Below are 22,339 nucleotides of genomic sequence, written 5' to 3' on the forward strand. Positions count from 1 at the left end.
TTTTTGTATGATAACCATTGCAGACTAGTAGCTTAGTGGTAGTTATCATGCATTACATGATACAATACATGCATCCCTATATTGTCCCACACAAATTGTGACAACAAATATATGATCAACTTTTGAACCTTACTTTGTGCAGAGACCAATGAAACCACTTTTCTGCATAATTCAAATATGGGAAATTGATTGGAATTTTACTTCCACAAAACTTCCAAATATGCTTTTTTTATGGGTTGTTTTTGTGGCTTTCGCCTTTATTTTATTTTTTTATGGAGGGACAGACAGTAGGCTGACAGGAAATGGGGAGAGAGATGGGGGGATGACATGCAGTGAAGGCCATCGGGATATGGAGTCGAGCCCGCGGCACACTGCCGCAGCCAAGGTGCCTGGACCGCTGAGCCACGGCCCAGGCCCTTAAATGGCCTTTTAATGCAGTATTGTGCACACACATCCAAGACATTTAAAATAAGGCTCATAAATATCCCCATTGTGGAAGTGTGTGCTGATGTTCCTAATGGCTATAGAAAACTGCTCACCATTCTAAGTAACATGTGTTTGTAAGCTTTGTAACTGTAGAGATACAATCAAAAACACAAAGCCGGTGTGATTTTTTTTACTTGCTGTGCATCTCTACTTCACAGTTTGGCATGAACCATTGCAGACATGTAGCTTAGTGATAGTTACCATGCATTGAATATGTGGACCCCTATATTACCACACACATTGTTACAACAAATTTATGATCAACTTTTGAGCCATTATTGTGTAGAGACCTTTTCTACAATCTATGGTAGAGACCTATGAACCTTTCTGCACAATTCAAGTATGGGTGGAAGACACCTGAGCAGAGGGACAAGCTGACAGACAAGCAGCTCTACGTCACCTGTGAGGACAGCTGCTTGTGCATCACCAAGCAGGTGGCAGAACTGCAGTTTAACCAAGAAGAGGCAGCTCTCAGCCGCAGCTCATGCTGCAGCTGAAGGCTACAGTGCTGTTACAATAAGAGCAGATGACATGTGTTGGTGCTCAACTTGGCATTCTCTGCTGAGATCTCCTGTCCCTTGTTCCAGAAATGTGGAACGAAGAACCGGGTTAGGTACATTGACTTCACCAAGCTACGCCAAGCCGTAGGAGATGGTGTCTGTAATGGCAGTAATGCCCTAATTGGCATGCATGCACATCATGGATGTCGTGGGAAGCTCAGAGCCTTGAAGTTATTGAAATTGGAGCATTTCCTGGGTCCCATAGGCCTATATGTTACTTGATAAACTGATCATTTGGTCCTTCAAACTCTTGACTCTTGTGTCATATAAAGCAAACCATTCGTTCATTTTGACTTGAGGTGTATAAAAGGGTTTAAAAAAAATGAATTTGACCACCAAAGTGTGTATTTTATGCCTGTTCACAGTATTTTCTTATTTATTCAATGATACATCTAGGCTACTGTATGGACATTGAATATTCCTTCATTTAAAAACGTTTGACTTTAAAATGTTAACAACATGAAATAAGAATTGAGTCTGGCTTTATCCAATATTCTGAGTTTGATTCTGGAAAGTTAGGCAAAATCTGGCATATTTTCCTAGATAATGCATAATTTGCATATTTACATATTATATGCATATTTACAATTTCAGAAAACTTGTAATAGGCCTACAATAAATCATTGTCTTCATGTAATTAATCAACTAGGGAAGTTTCATGGTGATCACTAGATTCACCCATCATGTATGTGAAAATAACATAAATATGAAAAAGCTACTCCTGTGGAAGGGTTATCATATATTAATTTACTTATATTGACATTATAAACAATTTAATATACGGTAGGTATGGTTTTGCCCACTTATTTCGTAATGAAAACTTGTCCAGCTCATGGACTATTTAGGGCAGTGAGTGATGCTGTCTTGGGAGATTACTTATTATTCAAAACGGTATATAGGTTATTACTACTGCTAGCATTTAAATTAAGGCAGCTGGGTTGCAGGTTCTGGTCTGAGGAAGCTTGTAGTCTTTATTTAATAATGAATATACAACCTATAGACACGCTGCTAGGACTGTAGGTCAGTGGTTCTCAAGTGGGGTCCAGCAGGGACCCGGTTCCCTTAAGATCTGTTATCTGTACAAATGAGTCTTTGACAAAGTTTGATAACCACTGCTGTAGATGCTCTTGCTGCTCTGCATGTTGTAGCCACGCACCTCTCTTCCCAGTTGGCAGTTCCCTAGACCTGGGCCAGCTCGGTATGTAAACAAGTGTACGTACAACTTAGCTCTAGGTGTACACACATAGGTAGCCAGTAGCCACTGTGGTGGTACTGACAGACCACCTTTGTTTCGTGTGGGTGGGAGTCGTGGGACGGGACTAGCCTCGGTCCCAGGCTTGGGACAGGACCATCAGACTGAATATGGATGGACGGGACCGTCACGAAAAAGTACAGGATGTTCCGACGAGGCAACTTTGGGCGTGACAGACGTGTGCTTCTGGCCAATGGCATTGACGAATGGCCACACATGTGACAGGAAACACAGCCCTGCCACGTGGTAGGTTTATAAAGCGTCAGGCGGAAGCGTTTAGGCGCCATTTCATTGCAGAGTTGCTCTGCTCTGTTCTCTCTCCAGTGACATTAAACAACAGTAGGACATATTAAAACACAATAACAACAACCCGGACCCGGTCACCCGCCCCGATGGAAGCGGCCATTAACCCGCATCGTGACAGGTACCAACCGGATAAATAATGTGTCTGAAGCCCTCTGTGATCCGAAGCGATGTGGAACAGGCTTTTTTTCGCACTGAATGTGAATAGTGTCTAAAAGCAATCTGGCGTTATAGAGCGTTAACGCTAGCTTGCAGTCAGTGAGCACTGAGCAGTGTTGTCTTCATGACAGACGGACAGACCTGAAGGCTGCCGCAGTCAAACGTCACATGCGTCAACACTGGGTTAATATTTTAATAGTTTTGTTTATAGCATGACATGTTGGCAGCAGCTTGCCACCGGCAACAAGGCAAATAAGGACAGTGTCTTCGCCGGCCGGCTCCGCAAACCGGTTCATTCATTGCATGGGTGCTGTCTGCTGTGCTAATGCTACTTGATATATCTGCTGTGTATTTAACAGAAAATACTGGTGCTTGCAGATGTTTGCAGATGCTATGGTTACTTTATGAAGGAAGACGAACGTTGTAGCATAAATGTCGGCAGCAGTTTTTATTGGTTAGCTTTCGGATGTGATTTACATTTTTAGCTTAGAGCTTGTCGTCTTGGGGTTGCGATCAAAAGTCATGCTTGGGACAAATCTAATTCATGTGATCAAGGGGTTGCATTGCACGATTGCAGTCCGTCTATATAACACAAGTTAGACGTAGGCTTTTTGTTAACCATTTTCGTAGAATAACATCGCTACTGCCGTTACCCTCTGTCGATGTTTACAAACACGATGAAGGCGGGGCATTGAAACCACGCGATGGCCAGCTGGTGCGTTTTTATTGCGAGGTGTCTAATGAGCTTGCGTCCAATGTGTACAGTGGACACTGTACACATAATTGATATGGTCTTCATCATGATAGGTTTTGTAACAAGGGTTTGTCATACAACAAAGCTCTAAGCGATGGACCACAGCCTCAATTAACCAAATTGGTGATACAATATGATGATAAAGTAAACTAACTATAATTATTCCATAAATCTATAATTATTTTGTCTCCCAAGCATGCATCAACAATGTCCATGTTTACACATTTATCATATATTAAATATTGTACACTGTGCCCTGTGGGTGCTAAACTGCTAAATCTGTCTGATGAAGAAATCTTGCGTTTTGTCTCCATTGTGTGTCAGTGGGACAGGTTTGTGTCCTGAGGCTTGGGGTGAGATGTAGCTAAATTCCTCTAAATCTGGACCATGTCGTGTGCAGTGGGGGGGAGATACTGGCTCACAGTCACAGAGCAGCCTGTCTCTGTCTCTTTAAAAGTGTCAGCTGTTAGTGTGGAGAGGGGCTTACCATCTACTTTCACCAGCAACATATCAAGTGCATTATAAATATAATATAATTATGTAATACCGGTGTATCGGCTGATATAACCATGCAAATAATCAGATCGGATATCGGTCATATTTTCAATATCATGCATCTCTCTGTAACCATTAACATGAAACTGTGATCTCAACCCTCTCTTTTACACCAATCGTGTTATGAGGATATGCCAATAATGATGATTCAATTACAGAGCTTAGTCCAAAGAGTGTTACTACTACAGTACGTTCAAGTTTAGCTTTTGACTAACGAGGAACCATGGAGGGAGGATGCCATGACTGTGCCAAAAGTAGCAGCCAATTGATAGAATCCTGGTTGCCTAGGCGATGGCGAAGGCACAGGCATATTTTCATTGAACATGCAGTATATCGTCGTCGCTGTCGGGCAGAAATCTTGTATATTCCCAAAAAAAGCAACAATATGAAAATTAATTATGAGGAGTTTCATTCAGTATTATGCATTCTGAAGAGCGTGTTTTGGAGTGGACACAATTGTAGATTTGCACTGCAGTATGCAGTAAAGCAGGGGCATGGGGCTGCACAGTGGATGTACATTGTATGTGTGATCAGTGAGAATGCTAGTGTCGCTTGTTGACTGAGCTACAATCATACCACTCCTTCTGTTCCAGCCAAAAGCTCTTGCCTCATCCTAAAGTCCTGCATGTGTGCTCTCCTTCTCCATCTCCCCCCTTCCAGCTCACTGGTGGGGCTGTCCATTGGCGGGATGGAGCAATATGGTGGCTCGGGGCCGGGGAAGCGCATCCGCAAGCCCTCCCTGCTCTATGCTGAGGACTTTGAGAGCCCTTCGCTGCCCCACACAACACCTCAGGGACCCCCGATCGGACCACAGCCACCAGTAGTGAGGGATCCCAGCCGGCAGAGCCGCATGACTAACCAGCTGCAATACCTTCAGAAGGCCCTGATGAAGTCCCTGTGGAGGCACCACTTTGCCTGGCCCTTTCACGAGCCAGTAGATGCCTACAGGCTGAGCCTGCCTGTAAGTGTTATTGTATTTAAAAGCCCATCACTTACGGCCATGATGGCCATCGCCTTTTCCACCTACTCGTCCAATCCCGCTTTCCACTGTAGATTTTGTCAGATAAGTAACATGGCTGTGTGACCTTTACTTGGAACACTTCGGTAGAGGTTTGGGTTGTGTAGTTACTTTGCTATCGTGTAACTCCAACGATGGTTAAGAAATCAAAAATCAAGTGAGGGGCGCTCTTATCATCATACATGGGCGCTTTTATCATCATACATTACATTCTGTGCTCAACCAATCAAATCATCACAAATGTAATTCCGGCCAATCACAATTTGTGTCTTCACTTTTTAGGACCCTCTCGAAAACGAGATACTAGGCCGAGCAAAATAATAGTTTGGTCTACTATTAAATATGTGCGACCCAGATGATTTTATTGGCATTTGGTGGGGGAAAAAAGTCATAATTCGACCGACCAAAAGGGTATTACTCAAATTCTCTTTAGAGAGAGAGAGAGGTGTGACGGTCCCTCAGATGAAATCATGAACATATAAGAATTAATCCCACTTATACACGTACGTGACATGATAGGCTGCCGCCTATCTGTTTCGGAACGGTTCACTTCACTCAGCATGCAGTGTAGCTCTCCACTCGAAATGAATGCATTTTAGTTTTGATTGTGCCTATACTTCGACTTTTTTGCTCGGCGGCAGTACCGCACACCCAAAATAGCCGCTCTACAAGCTCACAACGCGTCCGCATTGTGAGCTTACACAGTGTGTGTAGTGTGTGTGAGCTAGCTAGCTAATGTTAGCTATGTTTTTTGTCTTTTAACCATGTAGCACTAGCTAGCTATACTCAGGCAAATATTAAAGTTATTAAAAAAGAAGCCTGCTACCCATCCTTCCCACGAAAAAATAAAATAAAATAAATTCCCTACCTACTCAGCCCAAAAATTAGACCAAAGTATTATTTTGCATGACCCTATATCTCAATGGGGTATTCCTAAATAAAGAATTTCAAAAACGTTTCTGTCCTCACTTTTGGCTTCAATGTTTGTGTTTACACAGACATCAAAAGCTGGGCATAGGAGGGGCTAACACCCCTCAAGAATAATTGCTTCACTAACTAGAAATTGATAATTCAAAACGTGCTCCTCATTGACCTACATTGAACCATGATTTTGTAGGAATTGTAATATTTTTTTGGGAGATTACTGTGTCCGGTTAATCTCTAAATTCTTCAGCAGCCTGTATTCTTTAGAAACTAGTTAGCTTAGTTTTCTGTTCTGACTGAATGTGTAATCTTGCCGACGGTTGTGGTGGTTGGTGTGGGATGGTGCGTTTGTGTAATTGGGATGGTGCGTCTGTGTATTTTAGTTGCCTTGTTTATAACATTTCTGTATTATGCCCCCTCGCCCATGTCTTTGCCTCCTCCCTCCCATTGTCTCCTCAGGATTATCATAAGATCATCAAACAGCCCATGGACATGGGGACCATCAAGAAGCGTTTGGAGAACAACTACTACCGCAGCGCCAGTGAGTGCATGCAGGACTTCAACACCATGTTCACCAACTGCTACATCTACAACAAGGTAGGCTTATGGCAGACAGTGGATCCCAACCTTTTCTCAAAAGCATTTAGATGTGTAGGCCGCGTGCATTTTCAGACAGTGGCGCCGTCAGGACGGAAAAAGTGCGGGGACATTATTTGGAGGGGGCACTATTTGGAGGGGGCACATTGTTGTTTATTAGCTTTGTCTGACACCTTGAGACTCAGGTCAACTGCAGTTACTGCACATGTGCAGCCAATACACAACGATGATTGCGCATCAAAATGGGAACGGTAGCGCCGGTCTGGAAAAATAGATTAATAAATACACCAGTCATCCCCCGATGTGTGTGGACATTCAGACCCTTCTGATCCCCCTCCGGCGCCCCTGTTTCCAGAGCATGTTTGTTTTTGATCAATCAATTGATTGTGTTCCGGCTTGGTGGCTTGGATGAAATGAAAGCATACAAGGAGGCTATTCTAAACTTTTATAAAAACATTGAGGACACTATTTGTTAAGTCTTATTGACATTGCACTGATATGCATTTATGGCTCATCAAGCCTACAGATGATATTGTGCTGATGGCCCAGTCTCTTGAGAAGATCTTCCTCCAGAAGGTAGCTCAGATGCCCCAAGAAGAGATAGAGCTACCTCCTCCGGCCCCACGGAACAAATCTGGCCGGGGCAAAGGTCGCAAGTCTAATGGTGAGCCTGTGAAAAGTTGTTATGTGAATTTTAGCAAAAAGTCAGAGTACTCAATTTTTTGCTGAGCCTGGGAGTCGATGGGTTGGTTTGTTTATATATAACTCTGGACTAGACCGCGACGGAGGCCCGCCGTCTCAAGCAAACTTGAGCCACGTGAGACGCCACTGTGGTGGTACTGACAGACCACCTTTGTTTCGTGTGGGTGGGAGACGCCACAGAGCGAGCTAAAGCGAGCGAGTTGCCGTGTTGAATGTTCACATAGCCGACTCAGGGCCAGTCGAGTTGGAGAGAATAGTAAATGTTCTGGCGAGAGTGTTTTCCCCATAACCCTGCCCTACTAGTAGTAGCCGGCGCTGTAAAACAAGCGTCCCATCAGCGCCCATCGACTCCCAGGCTCTGCAAATATGGGAGTCCCAAAAGGGCAGACATTGGATGTTGCTTTTTGCAACAGGAATGAAATGTTTGAAGAACTATTGCTTTTGGTTGAGAATACAAGTCTGCCGTGAATAATGATGGTACATTATGTCTGTTAACAGTTTAGGCAGGTAATTGCACATAGTCTTTTAGCCTAATTGTATTTCTCCAATAAATCCTATCTCAGCATCGAGGGCTCATCAAGTCCCAGCAGTGTCCCAGTCTGCATACTCCCCTTCCTCCTCGGACACAGGAGAATCTATGCTGGCCAACTCACCCCAAACTGTACTGACCAAAAGTCTGCCCCCTGCCAACATCATAGGGATGCCCCCGACACAGCCAACTACTAAGGTACCAACCACACACCCAGCTCTATGTGTATATATCATCAAATTGAAAAACAAAACCCAAAACACTTGGCATTGTGGTTATTTTCCCAGTGTTCATCAAACATGTTTAATTATTTCTCTCTCTCTCTCTCTCTCTCTCTCTCTCTCTCTCTCTCTCTCTCTCTCTCTCTCTCTCTCTCTCTCTCTCTCTCTCTCTCGCTAGTTTTGATGCATTGCTGTAGAAATCATATTTGTAGTGCTTTGTGTAATTTATTTATTTTCTTTTACAGTACGACACCTTAGACCTATCTGGCATTATATTATAACAATATTTAATATCCAACCCTTCAATTCTCTGCAGAAGAAAGGCGTAAAGCGGAAGGCAGACACCACCACTCCCTCTACCATGGGCATGTCTGTGGGCATGTCCGGAGGGGCCCGCATGGTAGGCTTGGGGAAGGGAGGCCACGGAGGCAAGGTCCATGACTCCTCACCACTCACCCTCTCCTCCTTGGGTGGTATGAGCATGGAAACCCCCCCTGGTATGGGCCTGGTCAGGGGCCCTGCGGGTCCTGTCCTGCTCCAGCCCATGATGGCTGGCGCTGGACGTAGAGTGGGCAGTGGACGGCCAATCAAGCCCCCCAAAAAGGACTTGCCGGATTCTGTTCAGCTGCAGCCGTCACGGAGGGGCAAACTGAGCCCACCGTTGAGGTACTGTAGTGGGCTGCTGAAGGACATGTTGTCAAAAAAGCATGCTGCATATGCCTGGCCTTTCTATAAGCCTGTGGATGCAACTGCACTTGGACTTCATGACTACCACGATATCATCAAGTACCCTATGGACCTCAGCACCATCAAGGTAACATCTGGTGGAAAACCCTGTATGTAATACTGGCTCATAGTCATGTTAATTCAGATCCCTACTTCCCCAGCAAACCGGTAATCCACCAATTTGAAACGGCTCATATCCTGTAATTTGTCTTTCTGTCCTCCCTCCCCCTATATACAGTATAGTGTGTGTGTGTATATATACAAATTATTGTAACTCAGGAGTCCACAGTACACCACAACTATAATAACGTTGGATGCTCACATAATTGTCTTTAGAGTTCTAGTTCTAGGTGTGGACAGCCCTCTAACGACTTCAAAAAACAAACACCAAATCGCTTGGTTGAAAAAGTCAACTTAACAAGCTCACAACGTGTAACGTTTTGCGCTTGTAGATCTGCTAGTTTTGCCAAATGCTTGCCCCAGAATAGGGATGCTAGGGTTCATGTGGTTTATCTGTCTAAAGTGTGCTGCTGTTGAGTTCTAACTATTGTTCCTCTCTCTGCTGTAATCAGAGGAAGATGGACTGTCGAGAGTACAGGGACGCACAGCAGTTCGCCGGTGACGTTAGACTCATGTTTTCCAACTGTTACAAATACAACCCACCTGACCATGATGTTGTGGGCATGGCACGGAAGCTGCAGGTTAGATCATCATAGCAGCCATCATAGACATACATCAGCTTTAGTTCTTTCTTTTTGTACTTCATTGTTTCAGTGATAACTTGAGTTAAACTCATATTTGTAGGTGCAAGAATTTCAGAGAACACTATTAGGCTTTTGCACGTCATCCACCTTTGTTTACCAAACTTCTGTATTAGTGTATATGATGCATAAAAGAGGATTGACAGACATTTGTCAGGAATATATTTGTCCGTTTCCTGATTCTGATAACATTTTACATGTTTTTCATTACCTCCATCTCCTTCGCTTGGTCCTCCAGGACGTATTCGAATTCCGTTTTGCGAAAATGCCCGACGAGCCCCACATGGATCATCCAGCCATGTCTATGGCTCACCCCTCATCTTCCTCCTCTTCTTCCTCCTCCTCATCGTCCTCATCCTCCTCCTCCTCTGAGAGTGAGCCCAGCAGTGAGAGTGAGGGGAGCGAGAGCAGCCCCAGCTCGGATAGCGAGGAGGAGCGTGCCCATCGCCTAGCCGAGTTACAGGATCAGGTCTGCACACAGGTACGTCCTCCTGTACTCCTTGTACCTGCTGTTGGAGTACCCAATGTGGTACAGGATCAGGTCTGCACACAGGTACGTACTCCTTGTACCTGAAGTTGGAGTACCCAATGTGGTACCCGCGGCACCTACTCTGGAACCATGGACTTTCAATGGGCCATGGGCTTTCCAATCAATCATTTTTGAGGGGTGCTATGCCCAGCTTTGAGTGTTTTTGTAAACACAAACATTGAAGACAAAAGTGTGTAAACACAAACATTGAAGCCAAAAGTGAGGACACAAATTGTGATTGGCCAGAATGAGATGATTTATGATGAAGAGCGCCCCTCACTTCACATGGATGTGATTTTTTTTTTTAAGTTCCCTGATTTATTTAAATCTTTTTCTATAGATTTTATTAATTCTTTCTTTCCCATGTCTGTATATTATATGTATATTCTGTGTGTGTGTGTGTGTGTGTATATATATATATATATATACACACACACACACACACACATACGGACCCCACCGCTAGGGGACGTCATATCCCAGGTCCGTATGGACCCCAATGTACTGTATACTCCGTCTGAGTCCCACAGCAACTTTTAACATTGGTCCGGTTGCTATGGCAACGCCCCACCGCTCTAGCTATGGGATTGAAAATATAATCACTGTAAAGAAGTTGAAAGGAGGATTTTCAAACGTCCATAAATCGTAACCCAGGAGAGATGTCCTTTGTGGATCTTCTGCCATCCAAATTTCGGATTTAATTTGTGCCTTTGTACCGCGACACTCCCGCCATGTAAAAGCTTCTGACGAAAGGTAAACGGTGTGTGCGCTTGTGCCAATGATACTAAAGTGTGTGTAGTGAGTCTGTGTGGGGGGGCGGGCAAACTCATAACACGTTAAAGTGAACGTGTATGGTGGCCCCTGGAACTGGGATTTATGCTAACAGCTAGCTGCAATAAAAGAGTTAATCATGCTGTCTATTTGTGTTTTTTCCACTGTGTTATGGATATGTAAATGTTGAACACTGCATTTATTTGATTTGTTGACCTTATTACCCTATTGTAGAGGGGAGCTAGACCCTCCTATGTCCAGCCTTGAGGGTTTGTGTAAACACAAACATCTATGTCCAGCCTTGAGGGTTTGTGTAAACGCAAACATTGAATGCCACTGACAATGAATGGCCAGCTTTAACATTGTGTAAACACAAACGTTGAAGACGAAGGTGAGGGCGCAAATTGCGTTCCTCACTTCACACGGGTGTGATTTTGTTCACCACTAATTAATAGGATGACCTAACATGGGTGTGTATTTATGTGGGTGGGGTGCACACGGATCGTGTCGAGTTTGACCCGATGAAGTGCCTTGGCTCGAAACGTTGTCATTTAACCCATTGAGACCTGGAACGCATCCATGTCACGTTAGCGTTTAACCACATTAACCATTAACCCATTTTGGGGCGGGAACCCCTTTTGGTGTTTTAAACATTGTTATAATTTAGCTATTGAAAAATAGCAGATCTACAAGCTCATAGCGCGCCACCGAGTGGCGCGCTATGAACTTGTAGGTCTGCTATTTTTGAAAAATCGTTAAAATGTGCCTCAAATCTTTCCGAAAATTGTCATGATTTAGAAAACTTTTTTTTTTAATTTCGACGTCAGGCCTGAATGGGTTAATGACATTGAAGCGATGAGTGTGCAGGTTTATTCATTTACACAATGGCACAATGACGTATGATGATAAGAGGGCCCCTCACTTCGCACAGGTAGATGACATTAAAGAATCACACCTGTGAAGTGAGCAGAGCTCTTATCATTGTACATCATCATACATCTCATTCCAGCCAATCACAATTTGTGTCCTCACCTTCGTCATCAATGTTTGTGTTTACACAAACACTCAAAATTGTCCAATAATTGTCATAGGCATTTGGCATTTAATGTTTGTGTTAGGACAAAAATTGGGTTACATACACCAAAAGCTGGATTCAAAAATGGCACTGTTGATTGCGAAAAGCCTTCTGGGTTAGTTGAGGCATTTGCTTTTAAAATGAATGAATATTTACCCTTACTTTCCAATCCTCACAGCTCAGAGCCGTGCATGAGCAGCTGGCTGCACTCTCTCAGCCCATCGTCAAGCCCAAGAAGAAGAAGGAGAAGAAAGACAAGAAGGAGAAGAAAAAGAAGAAGAAGCCGGACAAGCGCAGCCGAGCGGACCGAGGTAGAGCCGACTCAGAGGAGTGGAAGTTGCCATCAGGCAAGCCGATGAAGAGCAAGTCCACCCGAGGAGGAGGCAGTACACAGGGCAAGAAAGTCCCCAGCAAGAAGAGTAACAAGAATAGCAAGTGAGTAACTACGTAGTTACAACTATCATAAACTAAATGTATTTGTGTTAAGCAGAGATGCAAAAGTGCAGTTAAACAAGTTACATTAGAGATTCAAACAAGTGGTTTCATTTATATCTCCATAGTTACACAGTTCTGATTAACTACGGAAACCTCATACGTTGTTGAGCGGAGCGGACCCCTCAGGGCTCTATGCTAGTGTAATCTATTTTTGCTCAACATTATGATCGCTCATGACAAAATGGCAAATCTACAAGCTTACAATGCGTTGCGAGTCACTTTGTAAGCTTGTACCATTAAAAGGACAGATATTCAATGTTACTTCTATTGTTGTAGGGCTAACGCTCAATTCACAGCCATAACACAGCAGTTTTCTGTGAAATGAAATGCTGAAAAGTTACATTTGACTTCAATGATGTCACTGGGGTAAAGTCAGTGTGGAAAAAAAGTGTGAAAACTGCAACCCTTATTTATTGTTTTAGTTGCTACCATTTACGTGGCTGTGTTGTCTTGTGTTTTGAAAATATGAATCAGATTGATGTAATTTGCCTGTGAAATACCTCATGGCAAATGTAGGAAAACTAATTGAGGACAACCAGGACCCTAAATATAATAGCATTAGAAAATATAGCTTTGTTTTAGTGTTCATAATATTACAAATATGGTATTCGCACTCATGTGTTATAATATTTAACATGTTCTCCTTTACTCTATCAACACAAATTCAGTCACTTTTTCAATAATAGACTGACTATAGACACTATTTAGTATTTACGGTGTAGAATAGACGGACCCAAAACTCTCGTCCTGACCATACGTTTCCTTTTCTCTGAGCCAGGCCCACAAAGAAGGCATTCTTTGCCCCGCCGCCCCCCACCATGCTGCCCCATTATGACTCTGAGGAAGAGGAGGAGATTGTGCCCATGTCGTATGACGAGAAGCGCCAACTGAGCCTGGACATCAACAAGCTTCCAGGAGAGAAACTGGGCCGTGTGGTTCATATCATTCAGGCCAGGGAGCCCTCCCTGAGGGACACCAACCCAGAGGAAATCGAGATAGACTTTGAGACGCTCAAGCCGTCAACTCTGAAGGAGCTGGAGCGCTATGTCATGACCTGTCTGAGAAAGAAGCCCCGCAAGCCTTATGGTGAGCCAGAGAGCTGAGCCCATTATGTATTGTAAGCTTAACCACTTCATATACTTTGTTGACCGGGGTCACTAGGCCCCCTCCTTTTTTCCTTATCTATACCAATTGTCTTCTCCGGAAATGGCTGATGATTCAATGTTCACTGCTTTTCACAGAATGTTCACCTATTATGACATGCCCAGAATAGAGAATTTGAATAGCTACCTAGTTTTGAAATGACTCCATCACCCAGTAGTAGGCCTGTAACGATACACTCAACTCACGATGCGATACATATCACGATGTGAGTTAACATGTAAAGCTCGAGTTAACTGCTTTCTTTGATGGCATCTTAGGATAAATGTAGACCTATTACAGTGCAGAAACATAATTGCCTTCCTTGTTGTATTAATGAGCATCAACGACCATCACCTGGGCACAGACACAGCCTGCAGCTCCTGCTATGAGTGACTGCATGGAGTCATGCCTACCCAGTAGCGTCACGATGTCATGATGCCCTAACTCTCAACTAATGGTTCATGAAACGCATCATGAAAGCTTGTGCTCTCTGTGTCTCTCTCTCTCTGTGTGTGGTCTTCTAAGACGAAAGTAGACAAATGGTGCAATCTTATAATGAGCATACTGAGGATCAATTATATGAAGATGGGCTGAAAATCGCCATATATCCGTCGATTTATAGCTAAATCTGGCACAGATAGTCCTCGCAAACATAAAAATGCAGTATGAAGCAGTATGTCACCAAAATGGACATACAGTATGTTCATTATAGTCCTATTCGTCCTATATTATGTGCTTTAGTATTAACAATGGATATCATGTACTATTGGCACACAATGGCCTTAATTATAAACCACTAACACGTTTTTGTTAACGGTTATTCTTGTGCTCCACAGCAAAAAGAGCGAGCGGTGGAAAGTCAAAAGAGGAGCTGACACTTGAGAAGAGGAGGGAGCTGGAGAGGAGGCTGCAGGATGTCAGTGGACAGCTAAACTCTGCCAAGAAACCCTCCAAACCCAAAGGTGAGCTTACACAACACATCACATGATCAGATCATTATCAATGTATCGGGATAATATGCTGTATTTTAATAAAAATCTCACTTTGACAATGTTATATGCATGTTACAAATCATACTAATCATTTAAATGGTTAAATGGTTTAGAGTACATTTTTGATTATTGGCATTTGATTTTACTTATGCTTATTTTAAAGTGCCAGTTACAATTTACCTTTTTTATGGGAGTGCAACAGATTAATTCCTATAATGTTGTTTACATTGAATGACTAATCAGTCTGTGGTATCCAGGCCATCATCAATTTTCTAGTCTACGTCACAGGACAAACGTTTCAGCTATCCAGCCTTCAGCACTGATGAAGTCTAGATGGCTGAAACGTTTGTCCTGTGTGGAGACTGGAGAGAATAAACATTTTATTCTCAAAACATTGCGACCATTAATAATGAAATGGAGAAAAAATAAAATTTGTGGGCATTAGTCAGGACTAATTGTAAGAAGGTTGAATTTTGTTTTTTATTCCTTTTACAAAAAGGATATGAAAAGATGAAAGTGATCAAAACATATAAGCACAAAATATTAGTCGATTCGCCATCTGACATGCCACCATTCTATAATTGACTGGACAATCAGTCAGAAATATCAGGAAGTCTCAGCTCATGAAAATATATTTAAAAAGGGTCCCACATCTTAGTGATTTTTTGTCCTTGAGGGAGCCACCCAGCAAGCATCTGAATCTTTCCAATTTGACATAGTTAAGTATATCCTTTAACCTTGTATCCTCACACTTTTCTTTCCCTCAGTGGAGAAGCCTAGCGGCGTGGAGCCTCATGTCCAACCCTCACGACTCAGTGGAAGCAGCTCCAGCTCTGACTCTTCGTCGTCCTCCTCCTCCTCTTCCTCTACCAGTGACTCAGACTCGGGTTGAGAACTTTGTCACTTGTATCGAGTGGAAACACTTAACAGGCCCTCGGGAGAACTCAGGGACATGGGCTGGCCCAGGACACACAGTGCACCCTGAAATAGTAGTGAGGGCATGTGAGCACCCCTGTCAGGATACCACAGCGTGAACACTCCAAGAGAGCTACTAAGAAGATGGTAAGGTTTATTTTGGGGAAGTGAATAAATCACAGAAGGTTACTATGGGTAATCATAGAATCCAAAACACTAAATGCCTTGGTTTTCCCTCTCTCCCCTTGTGTAAATATTTGTACACATTTATCTATATTTCTTTTATAAAGAATTTGAGGTATCTCTTTACGTTTCAGTGGCCCCATTTCAGTGTATTAGTCTATGGAAAGAATATCGTAGGTACATGGTAAAGCTGTGCAAATCCTTAACAACACGATGTCACTATAAACCGTTATTTTTGTACTCTTTGTAGTTGCATTGTTTTGTTCCACAACTAAAATATTTGCACAGTATTGTGTACTTTGAAGTATCTTTTATTTATTTATTTTAATCGATGCACATCGCGAAATAGGGCCATTGTATAGTAAAGTGTTAACTTAATTTCATGGTGGTTCCCTAAAAAGGGAAACGTTTTGAAAGAAAGACCAATGCTAGTCTAGCTTCAGTCTTAAAGATGTAAATAGTTAACAATTTCAACTATATTGTGGAAGAATGCTTATGTCCATCTGATTTACATTTGAAAAATAGCTATCAATCGGCAAAGAAAATTAAGGGTGCATTTGGTGTTTGACATGTCGGTCAAAAGCTGTAATTTAATTGGATCTACAGTTGTTTTGCTCTGTTGCATTTGCATCCATAATTATAATGGCTAATTATCAGACCTGCTTAACATAGAACTACAGTATATGCTGCAATTTAAAGCTTGCAAAACCTTTGTTTTTCATTATTCATGCGTTTGTTTTGTTGAAGAAAAGCTCTTATAAGCCTACACAGCTTAGCCTACCATAACCAATTGTTAGTTTGATGATTTGAATATTAAAAGACCATCTCTGCTGTTTTACAAAGTTTAATTTGTGAAGAATGGATCTATTCAACTAAATTTACATGTATTTTTCAAATACATTTTGGGGGATATGTGGCCCTTAAACGTCCACCAGCCATATTGAGAATGCATGGTCTTAAAATACACTAAACTAAGCACTACATTGAGTATTTTGGTCATTACTTGAGGTTCCTTTGTTGCATTGTTATTAAACTTTGTTGTAAATCTCATACCAAACAGTATCTTAGATGTCTGGCAATGTCTCTGTGAATTGAATTTAAGAATCTGAATGTGTCAAGTAGGTTAACTTAAGCTATTTATATAGACTGGGTGTTACAAATAGTGTACTGTTTCTTGGGAATTTGGACTTTGTTTGTTTTTACTTCCTTGAAACGAGCTACAATGTTCACACAGAAATATAGGAGTTGAAGTGGCACAGACTTGTGTTTCACAGTTGCACAGGCTGTTTCTGCCAGTCTTCATTTGTTTACCTTTTTTGATACCATGTTGTATCATGTCATGTTTTGAGACCCATACTAATGCTGTCAGTTGAGAACATTTCATGAACATTGCTAGCCTCTGGTCAACTAGATTGCAGCCTTACAGCAGCTTATTGTACCTTTTCATTTGACTGTATATATTAAAACTGTCTCTCCTATTCAAACACTTGTTTTTATGTGTCGTCGTAAACATTGTATATTATCTTGTGTAATGGCAACGTGTTTATGTTTGCTCTTACACAGAATTTGAATAGACTTTATCTGGTAGCTAGATTGTTTCTGAATCATGTCAATTTAGGAATTGGCACTATTTATTTTTTGTCTCCACCAGGCCGAAGGCATGGGGAGAGAGTATGTTTTGCACTCCGTCCGTGTGTGTGTGTGTCTGTCCGTGTGTCCGTCCGTGTGTGTGTCCTTCCGTCCGTCCGTTACCAGCTAATCTCTGGCACCGTTAACCCGGTCGATGCCAAACTTTGCACACACTCCCTGGATGCCAACGATGAACCTCTGCCCCACATTTTCCAGAACGGCCTGTTATAGCACCACCATGAGGCAGCTTTTCACATGTTTTACCTAAAACTGCACCGATCTGCGTGAAACGTTGCATGCACACTTCCTAGAGGCCAAGGACAAACCTTTGACCAGCATTTTCCGCATCTGCCTTTTATAGCGCCACCAGGAGGCCGACTTTTGTAAAACACATTTTTGGATATTACTCCTCCAGATTCTGTCAAAGTCTCACAAATCGTTACAGAGTATCTCTATGGTCATGTGCTCAAGTCGGATCTGTCCCATATTTCATATTCCATCCTAATTGGCTATAATTGGCTTTCACAGTTTGCAAGATTGCCCCCTTTTGAACAAAAGCCTCAAATCATGAACGCAGCATGCAATTTACGTGAAATCTTTCACACATTTTCCTACTAGGCTGAGGAATATATCCCACACTTTTCACATTGGCCTGTTATAGCGCCACCAACAGGTTGATTTTTGCAAAACACATTTTTGGAACAAAATGCCTCAAATCATCCAATTGCCATCAAAGGCAAACATGTTTATATTACTCCGAAACATGTTGCCAAACATCTCACACAGTCCTATCCTCCTGGTGGAGACCTGTGCCCAGAAGGGCACTTTTTCTAGTTTATACTTTGTTTTGGCACAAAGGAAGCAAAAGTCAGATGACTCAGTTCACAACTCATGATGACATGATCGGTTATGGATTGTAATATTAGGAAGGCCGTTGACATAGTTTGTTATAATGAATGAGTGTATTTGACTGTGGGTAGGTCTAACCCTTGGGTCCAAGAAAACCACAACAAATGTACTGTGGTCAGATCATCTGAACACAGGGATTATCACCTCTTCTGACTCAAATGGGCGAGAAAAAATAAGGGGGAGGGGGGCTCCAAGGTTTGTGGCTGAGCTCAAGTCCTCTATGTCCCTTATACTCCAGGACCTGGCTAAGATGTGTATGCAATTCATTTAGTGGAAACTATCTCAACTGTTCTAGGCTAATATGACCCCTGCGAACAACTTAGGAACTGTGAGAAATTCTCTATCTGGGGCGAAATACCCCAAAATGACCACGCCCTTTTTAAAATAACCGCCACTTAAAACATGCCTCTATCTTCTAAAACGTTGGAGCTACAGATGTTCTGAGATGCTCAAAATGTTCAGAATACTCATGTTTGAATACTCAATAGACCATGCACACGGCGGTCATCTTTCCATAAGTTAATGGCAGGGAGAAAACTAGCCACAATTTTCCATTGACCGCCCATACATCCAAAGTCCTATCTAATTGTATTCAATTATGTCAAACTCACCAACATTGCAGCTGTACAAAAAGCTTTAATTATCCTCTTTCTAGTGTTTGTTTCATACAAATCCATGGTAGACATGTTATGAGCGTTTTGAATTTGCACATAATGCAGGAGGCAGCGTGATGTTGCTTTACTGAAAGCGAGTGCTTCCAAACTCCATGCAACACTTGGGGAAAAAAATCACCTGCAAGGAATTTCTTGACATGAAGTAGCTCATAACATGTCTACGGTGGATATTTATGAAACAAACACTTTGCAGATAGTAAAAGGATCATTCAAGCTTTTCGTACATGGTGGTGAGTTTGACATAATTTAATACAATTAGACAGGACTTTGTGTCTGTTTGCATGTATGGGCGGTCAGTGGCAAATTGCGGCTAGTTTCCACCTTGCCATTAACTTGTGGAAAGATGACGTGTGCATATGGTCTATTGAGTATTCAAACAGTGTATATAGAGAATTTCTCACAGTTGCAAAGTTGTTTGCAGCAGTCATGTGTCTGTCTTTTTTTCTGCACTTTTTGGCCAGAAAGGGATTTTGTTTTTTACACCACCAGCACCAGGGTTGGGTACTAACTCAACCAACAGGTTTGTCAGACAAATGGACAGTCCGGAGGCTAGGTGTAAAAGGGATGTAAATCAGACCTACAAGTCTATTGTGAAGCTAATTCAAGGCAGGAAGATGCCAAATTATAATTACAATCTCTGAGGGTGGAGGAGGAGTTGGACTGTGTGGACTGTACTAACTCAACCAACAGGTTTGTCAGACAAATGGACAGTCAGGAGGCTAGGTGTAAAAGGGATGTAAATCAGACCTACAAGTCTATTGTGAAGCTAATTCAAGGCAGGAAGATGCCAAATTATAATTACAATCTCTGAGGGTGGAGGAGGAGTTGGACTGTGTGAAACCGTGTAAAAAAAAGTAGTTACTCCACTGCGCCCTCTACCGATATTGCCAAGAGAAAACCCTCATAGAGAAGATTTTTTTCCTTGGGTGAAATAAAATCCCTTTCTGGCCAAAAAGTGCATTTATACGTGTGGTGGGGGGCTCAAAACATTATTTTCGCTACAGAGGAGAGGCTGGTCTGCATTTATGCGAGCCCCGGAAGTCGACAGTAACATACTGTAGCTCTAAATGTGACGGCATTAGAGCTATGGACCAGAGCTAACACATATCATACCCTGTCCAGGTAGAGTTATGACTGGCCTCATGATGAATATGGCTGAATTGAATTAGGCTACTGCTCATGGACCCTTTCAGTGCTAACTGACTCATTAACACATTAGTTGTACCACCACTATGGAGGCGGTGGCCTATTGGCGGAGTCAGGTTACTATTGGCCTACTCTGGGGAGAATTGCTGGATAAATTCAAATTGGGGTCGTACTCAACAGACAATTGAACTCACACTACATGCGTTTTAAAATGAAAAAAAAAGAAGAAAAACACAAAAAGAAAATGTTAGGGAAAAACAGAAGGGACAACTTCCGATATTCATATATCCCATCTAGATAATATATGTTTATTTGTATACCATTGTATGGGAATGACTTAACGTGATTATATTAGATTAGTTTGATGAAATACTTAGCTTAAATACTGTTAGCAGTTTTCCAAAGAAGGTGCAGTTCAATAGAAGGTCTGCTAAAATGTAAAACATTTTAAGCCCAAGAAACCACATGACTTGACAAAACCTGTGCCTCGCCCGGGAATCAAACCCAGGTCGCAAGAATGGGAATCTTCAATCTTGCATGATACCACTACACGAGCGGCACAGTTTTATTTCATTTCATATTCGATTAAAATCATTGTGGCCTTTTCCAAACCATATCGTTTATGAAGATCCCAAAGTTATAATAAAATAATAACTTTCCACAGACTGTGGAAAGTTATTCTTAGTTAAATAGCTACTGTGGACTACAGTAGCTATTTAAATTTCCATCAGCACTTTCCAGCTGCAGTATCGACTTGGCCTACCTACTCTCTCATTCACTGTACCTGTTAAAGTGCCCCCCACCCCCAGTGTTGTGAGTTGCTAGAACAATAGTAGTCTTTAATTTGCATAAAGACCATCACATTAAAAGTCAACCAGAGCCATCCTCACACACAGTATAAATAAAACCCACAGAGCAGAGGGCATTTACTGTAGCTAACGAAGACAGCAAGGAGTGAGTTTAAAATAACTTTCATATTAGCACCCAGACTTTCATCAAGTATACCTGGGCGACCTCATCATTGGGACCTGAATCTTCCGACTTCTCAGCTGAAGATAGCCAGGAGATCGACCCTACAGGGCTTAACATGAATCTAGCGGATTGGACATCCATGAACGAGGCCTTTGAATGCTATGACTGTAAGTGATGGATGCATTTGTCTTGTTGTTACTTGGTGTGTTTGATGCTGTGTTGTAGACTATGAGCAAATATTTTGTCAGCTACATGGAGCGGGTTCGGAAACGAAACGCGTGCATGTGTGCGTGCAAATTACCGGATACACTACAGTAGGCGGGCGCTCTAGAACGGATCAGAGCACTGCAGCGCTCACTAAATAGAAAAAAACTGTCTTTCCACACTCTTTCCGCACTGCGGAAAGCTTGGTGACGCGGGCCCATGTAAACACAAGTCGACTGGCAATTACTTTAACCACTTCTAAGCCTACTTACTTTTTGGACGCCCTGCATGGATGGTGAAAGTGGTTAAATTATTAAACTGCAATCATTGATATATGCCTACTATTGGGGCTGCGCTGCGGGTGGTGCTGCCTGCTGTGGCCCCAACATTTACATTGCAATAATGTTTTACTGAAGTGAATGCGTTTGTGAGCCTGAGCCGACCAGCCAGGCGGTGGATAGGTGATGTGAGTCTTGATAATCTCGTAGGAAAGATAATGTTCAGGGAGGGAGGTAAAGATAGGATATTATTTTCCTACCAAGATTTGATGCGTGATACCCTGATTATCGGTTTAATAAAAGTTTCTTGCATGGTCATTAGCCTATACGAGCTGTGCGGCCTCTACTCTTTTCCTTCCAAGTTTTATCTCCTGCGGTCAGCACCTAACTATTTGTTTTGTTCTGCTACTATGATTTGACAAAACGTACAACAATGTTTGTTTATTTGATATGACTAATCATGGTTTGCAAGTGGTTCCCAGATCATCACAACTTCCACAAGAGAAATGGGTTCTATTAAGTCAATAGTTTGCCAGATGGATGGTGGCATTAATTTGTCAGTTCTTTAATCTCGATGAGTAGCCTAAATAATATATATTTTGTATCTACCGGTAAACTTTATTTAGCCACAGTGATCTTATTCTTACATCACCCGACCTAAGTGATGGTGGTTTCACACAGTCAACAACTCCTCCACCCTCAGAGATTGTAATTATAATTTGCCTAATCTTCCTGCCTTGAATTAGCTTCACAATAGATTTGTAGGTCTGATTTACATCCCTTTTACACCTAGCCTCCGGACTGTCCATTTGTCTGACAAACCTGTTGGTTGAGTTAGTACCCAACCCTGGTGCTGGTGGTGGTAGCGGAGCATCTC

General features: G+C 42.3%; 1 protein-coding gene across 2 annotated transcripts; it reads left to right on the forward strand.

Annotated features, from left to right (window-relative positions):
* The first annotated feature begins 2,580 nt into the window (after positions 1-2,580).
* On the forward strand, positions 2,581-17,128 carry brd2b (bromodomain containing 2b). 2 transcript variants are annotated; one of them, XM_079504430.1, is made up of 12 exons: positions 2,581-2,722; positions 4,730-5,030; positions 6,471-6,608; positions 7,128-7,272; positions 7,874-8,037; positions 8,377-8,874; positions 9,359-9,487; positions 9,786-10,028; positions 12,101-12,357; positions 13,196-13,503; positions 14,397-14,522; positions 15,320-17,128. In XM_079504430.1, the coding sequence occupies exons 1-12, from the start codon at positions 2,691-2,693 to the stop codon at positions 15,442-15,444; spliced, it is 2,466 nt and encodes an 821-aa protein (XP_079360556.1). In that variant the 5' UTR covers positions 2,581-2,690; the 3' UTR covers positions 15,445-17,128. The 2 variants fall into 2 exon arrangements, with proteins under 2 accessions (XP_079360556.1, XP_079360557.1); XM_079504431.1 differs by lacking the exon at positions 9,359-9,487.
* Positions 17,129-22,339: the final 5,211 nt, after the last annotated feature.

The sequence above is a fragment of the Electrona antarctica genome (genome assembly GCF_951216825.1).
Source record: "Electrona antarctica genome assembly, chromosome: 6".
Taxonomy (NCBI): domain Eukaryota; kingdom Metazoa; phylum Chordata; class Actinopteri; order Myctophiformes; family Myctophidae; genus Electrona; species Electrona antarctica.

Coding starts and splice junctions, on each gene's coding strand:
- brd2b (XM_079504430.1), top strand. CDS start 2,691: ATGGAAGCGGCCATTAACCCGCATCGTGACAG. Junction 6,609..7,127: donor ACTGCTACATCTACAACAAG/GTAGGCTTATGG, acceptor TGGCTCATCAAG/CCTACAGATGATATTGTGCT. Junction 9,488..9,785: donor GCATGGCACGGAAGCTGCAG/GTTAGATCATCA, acceptor TTGGTCCTCCAG/GACGTATTCGAATTCCGTTT.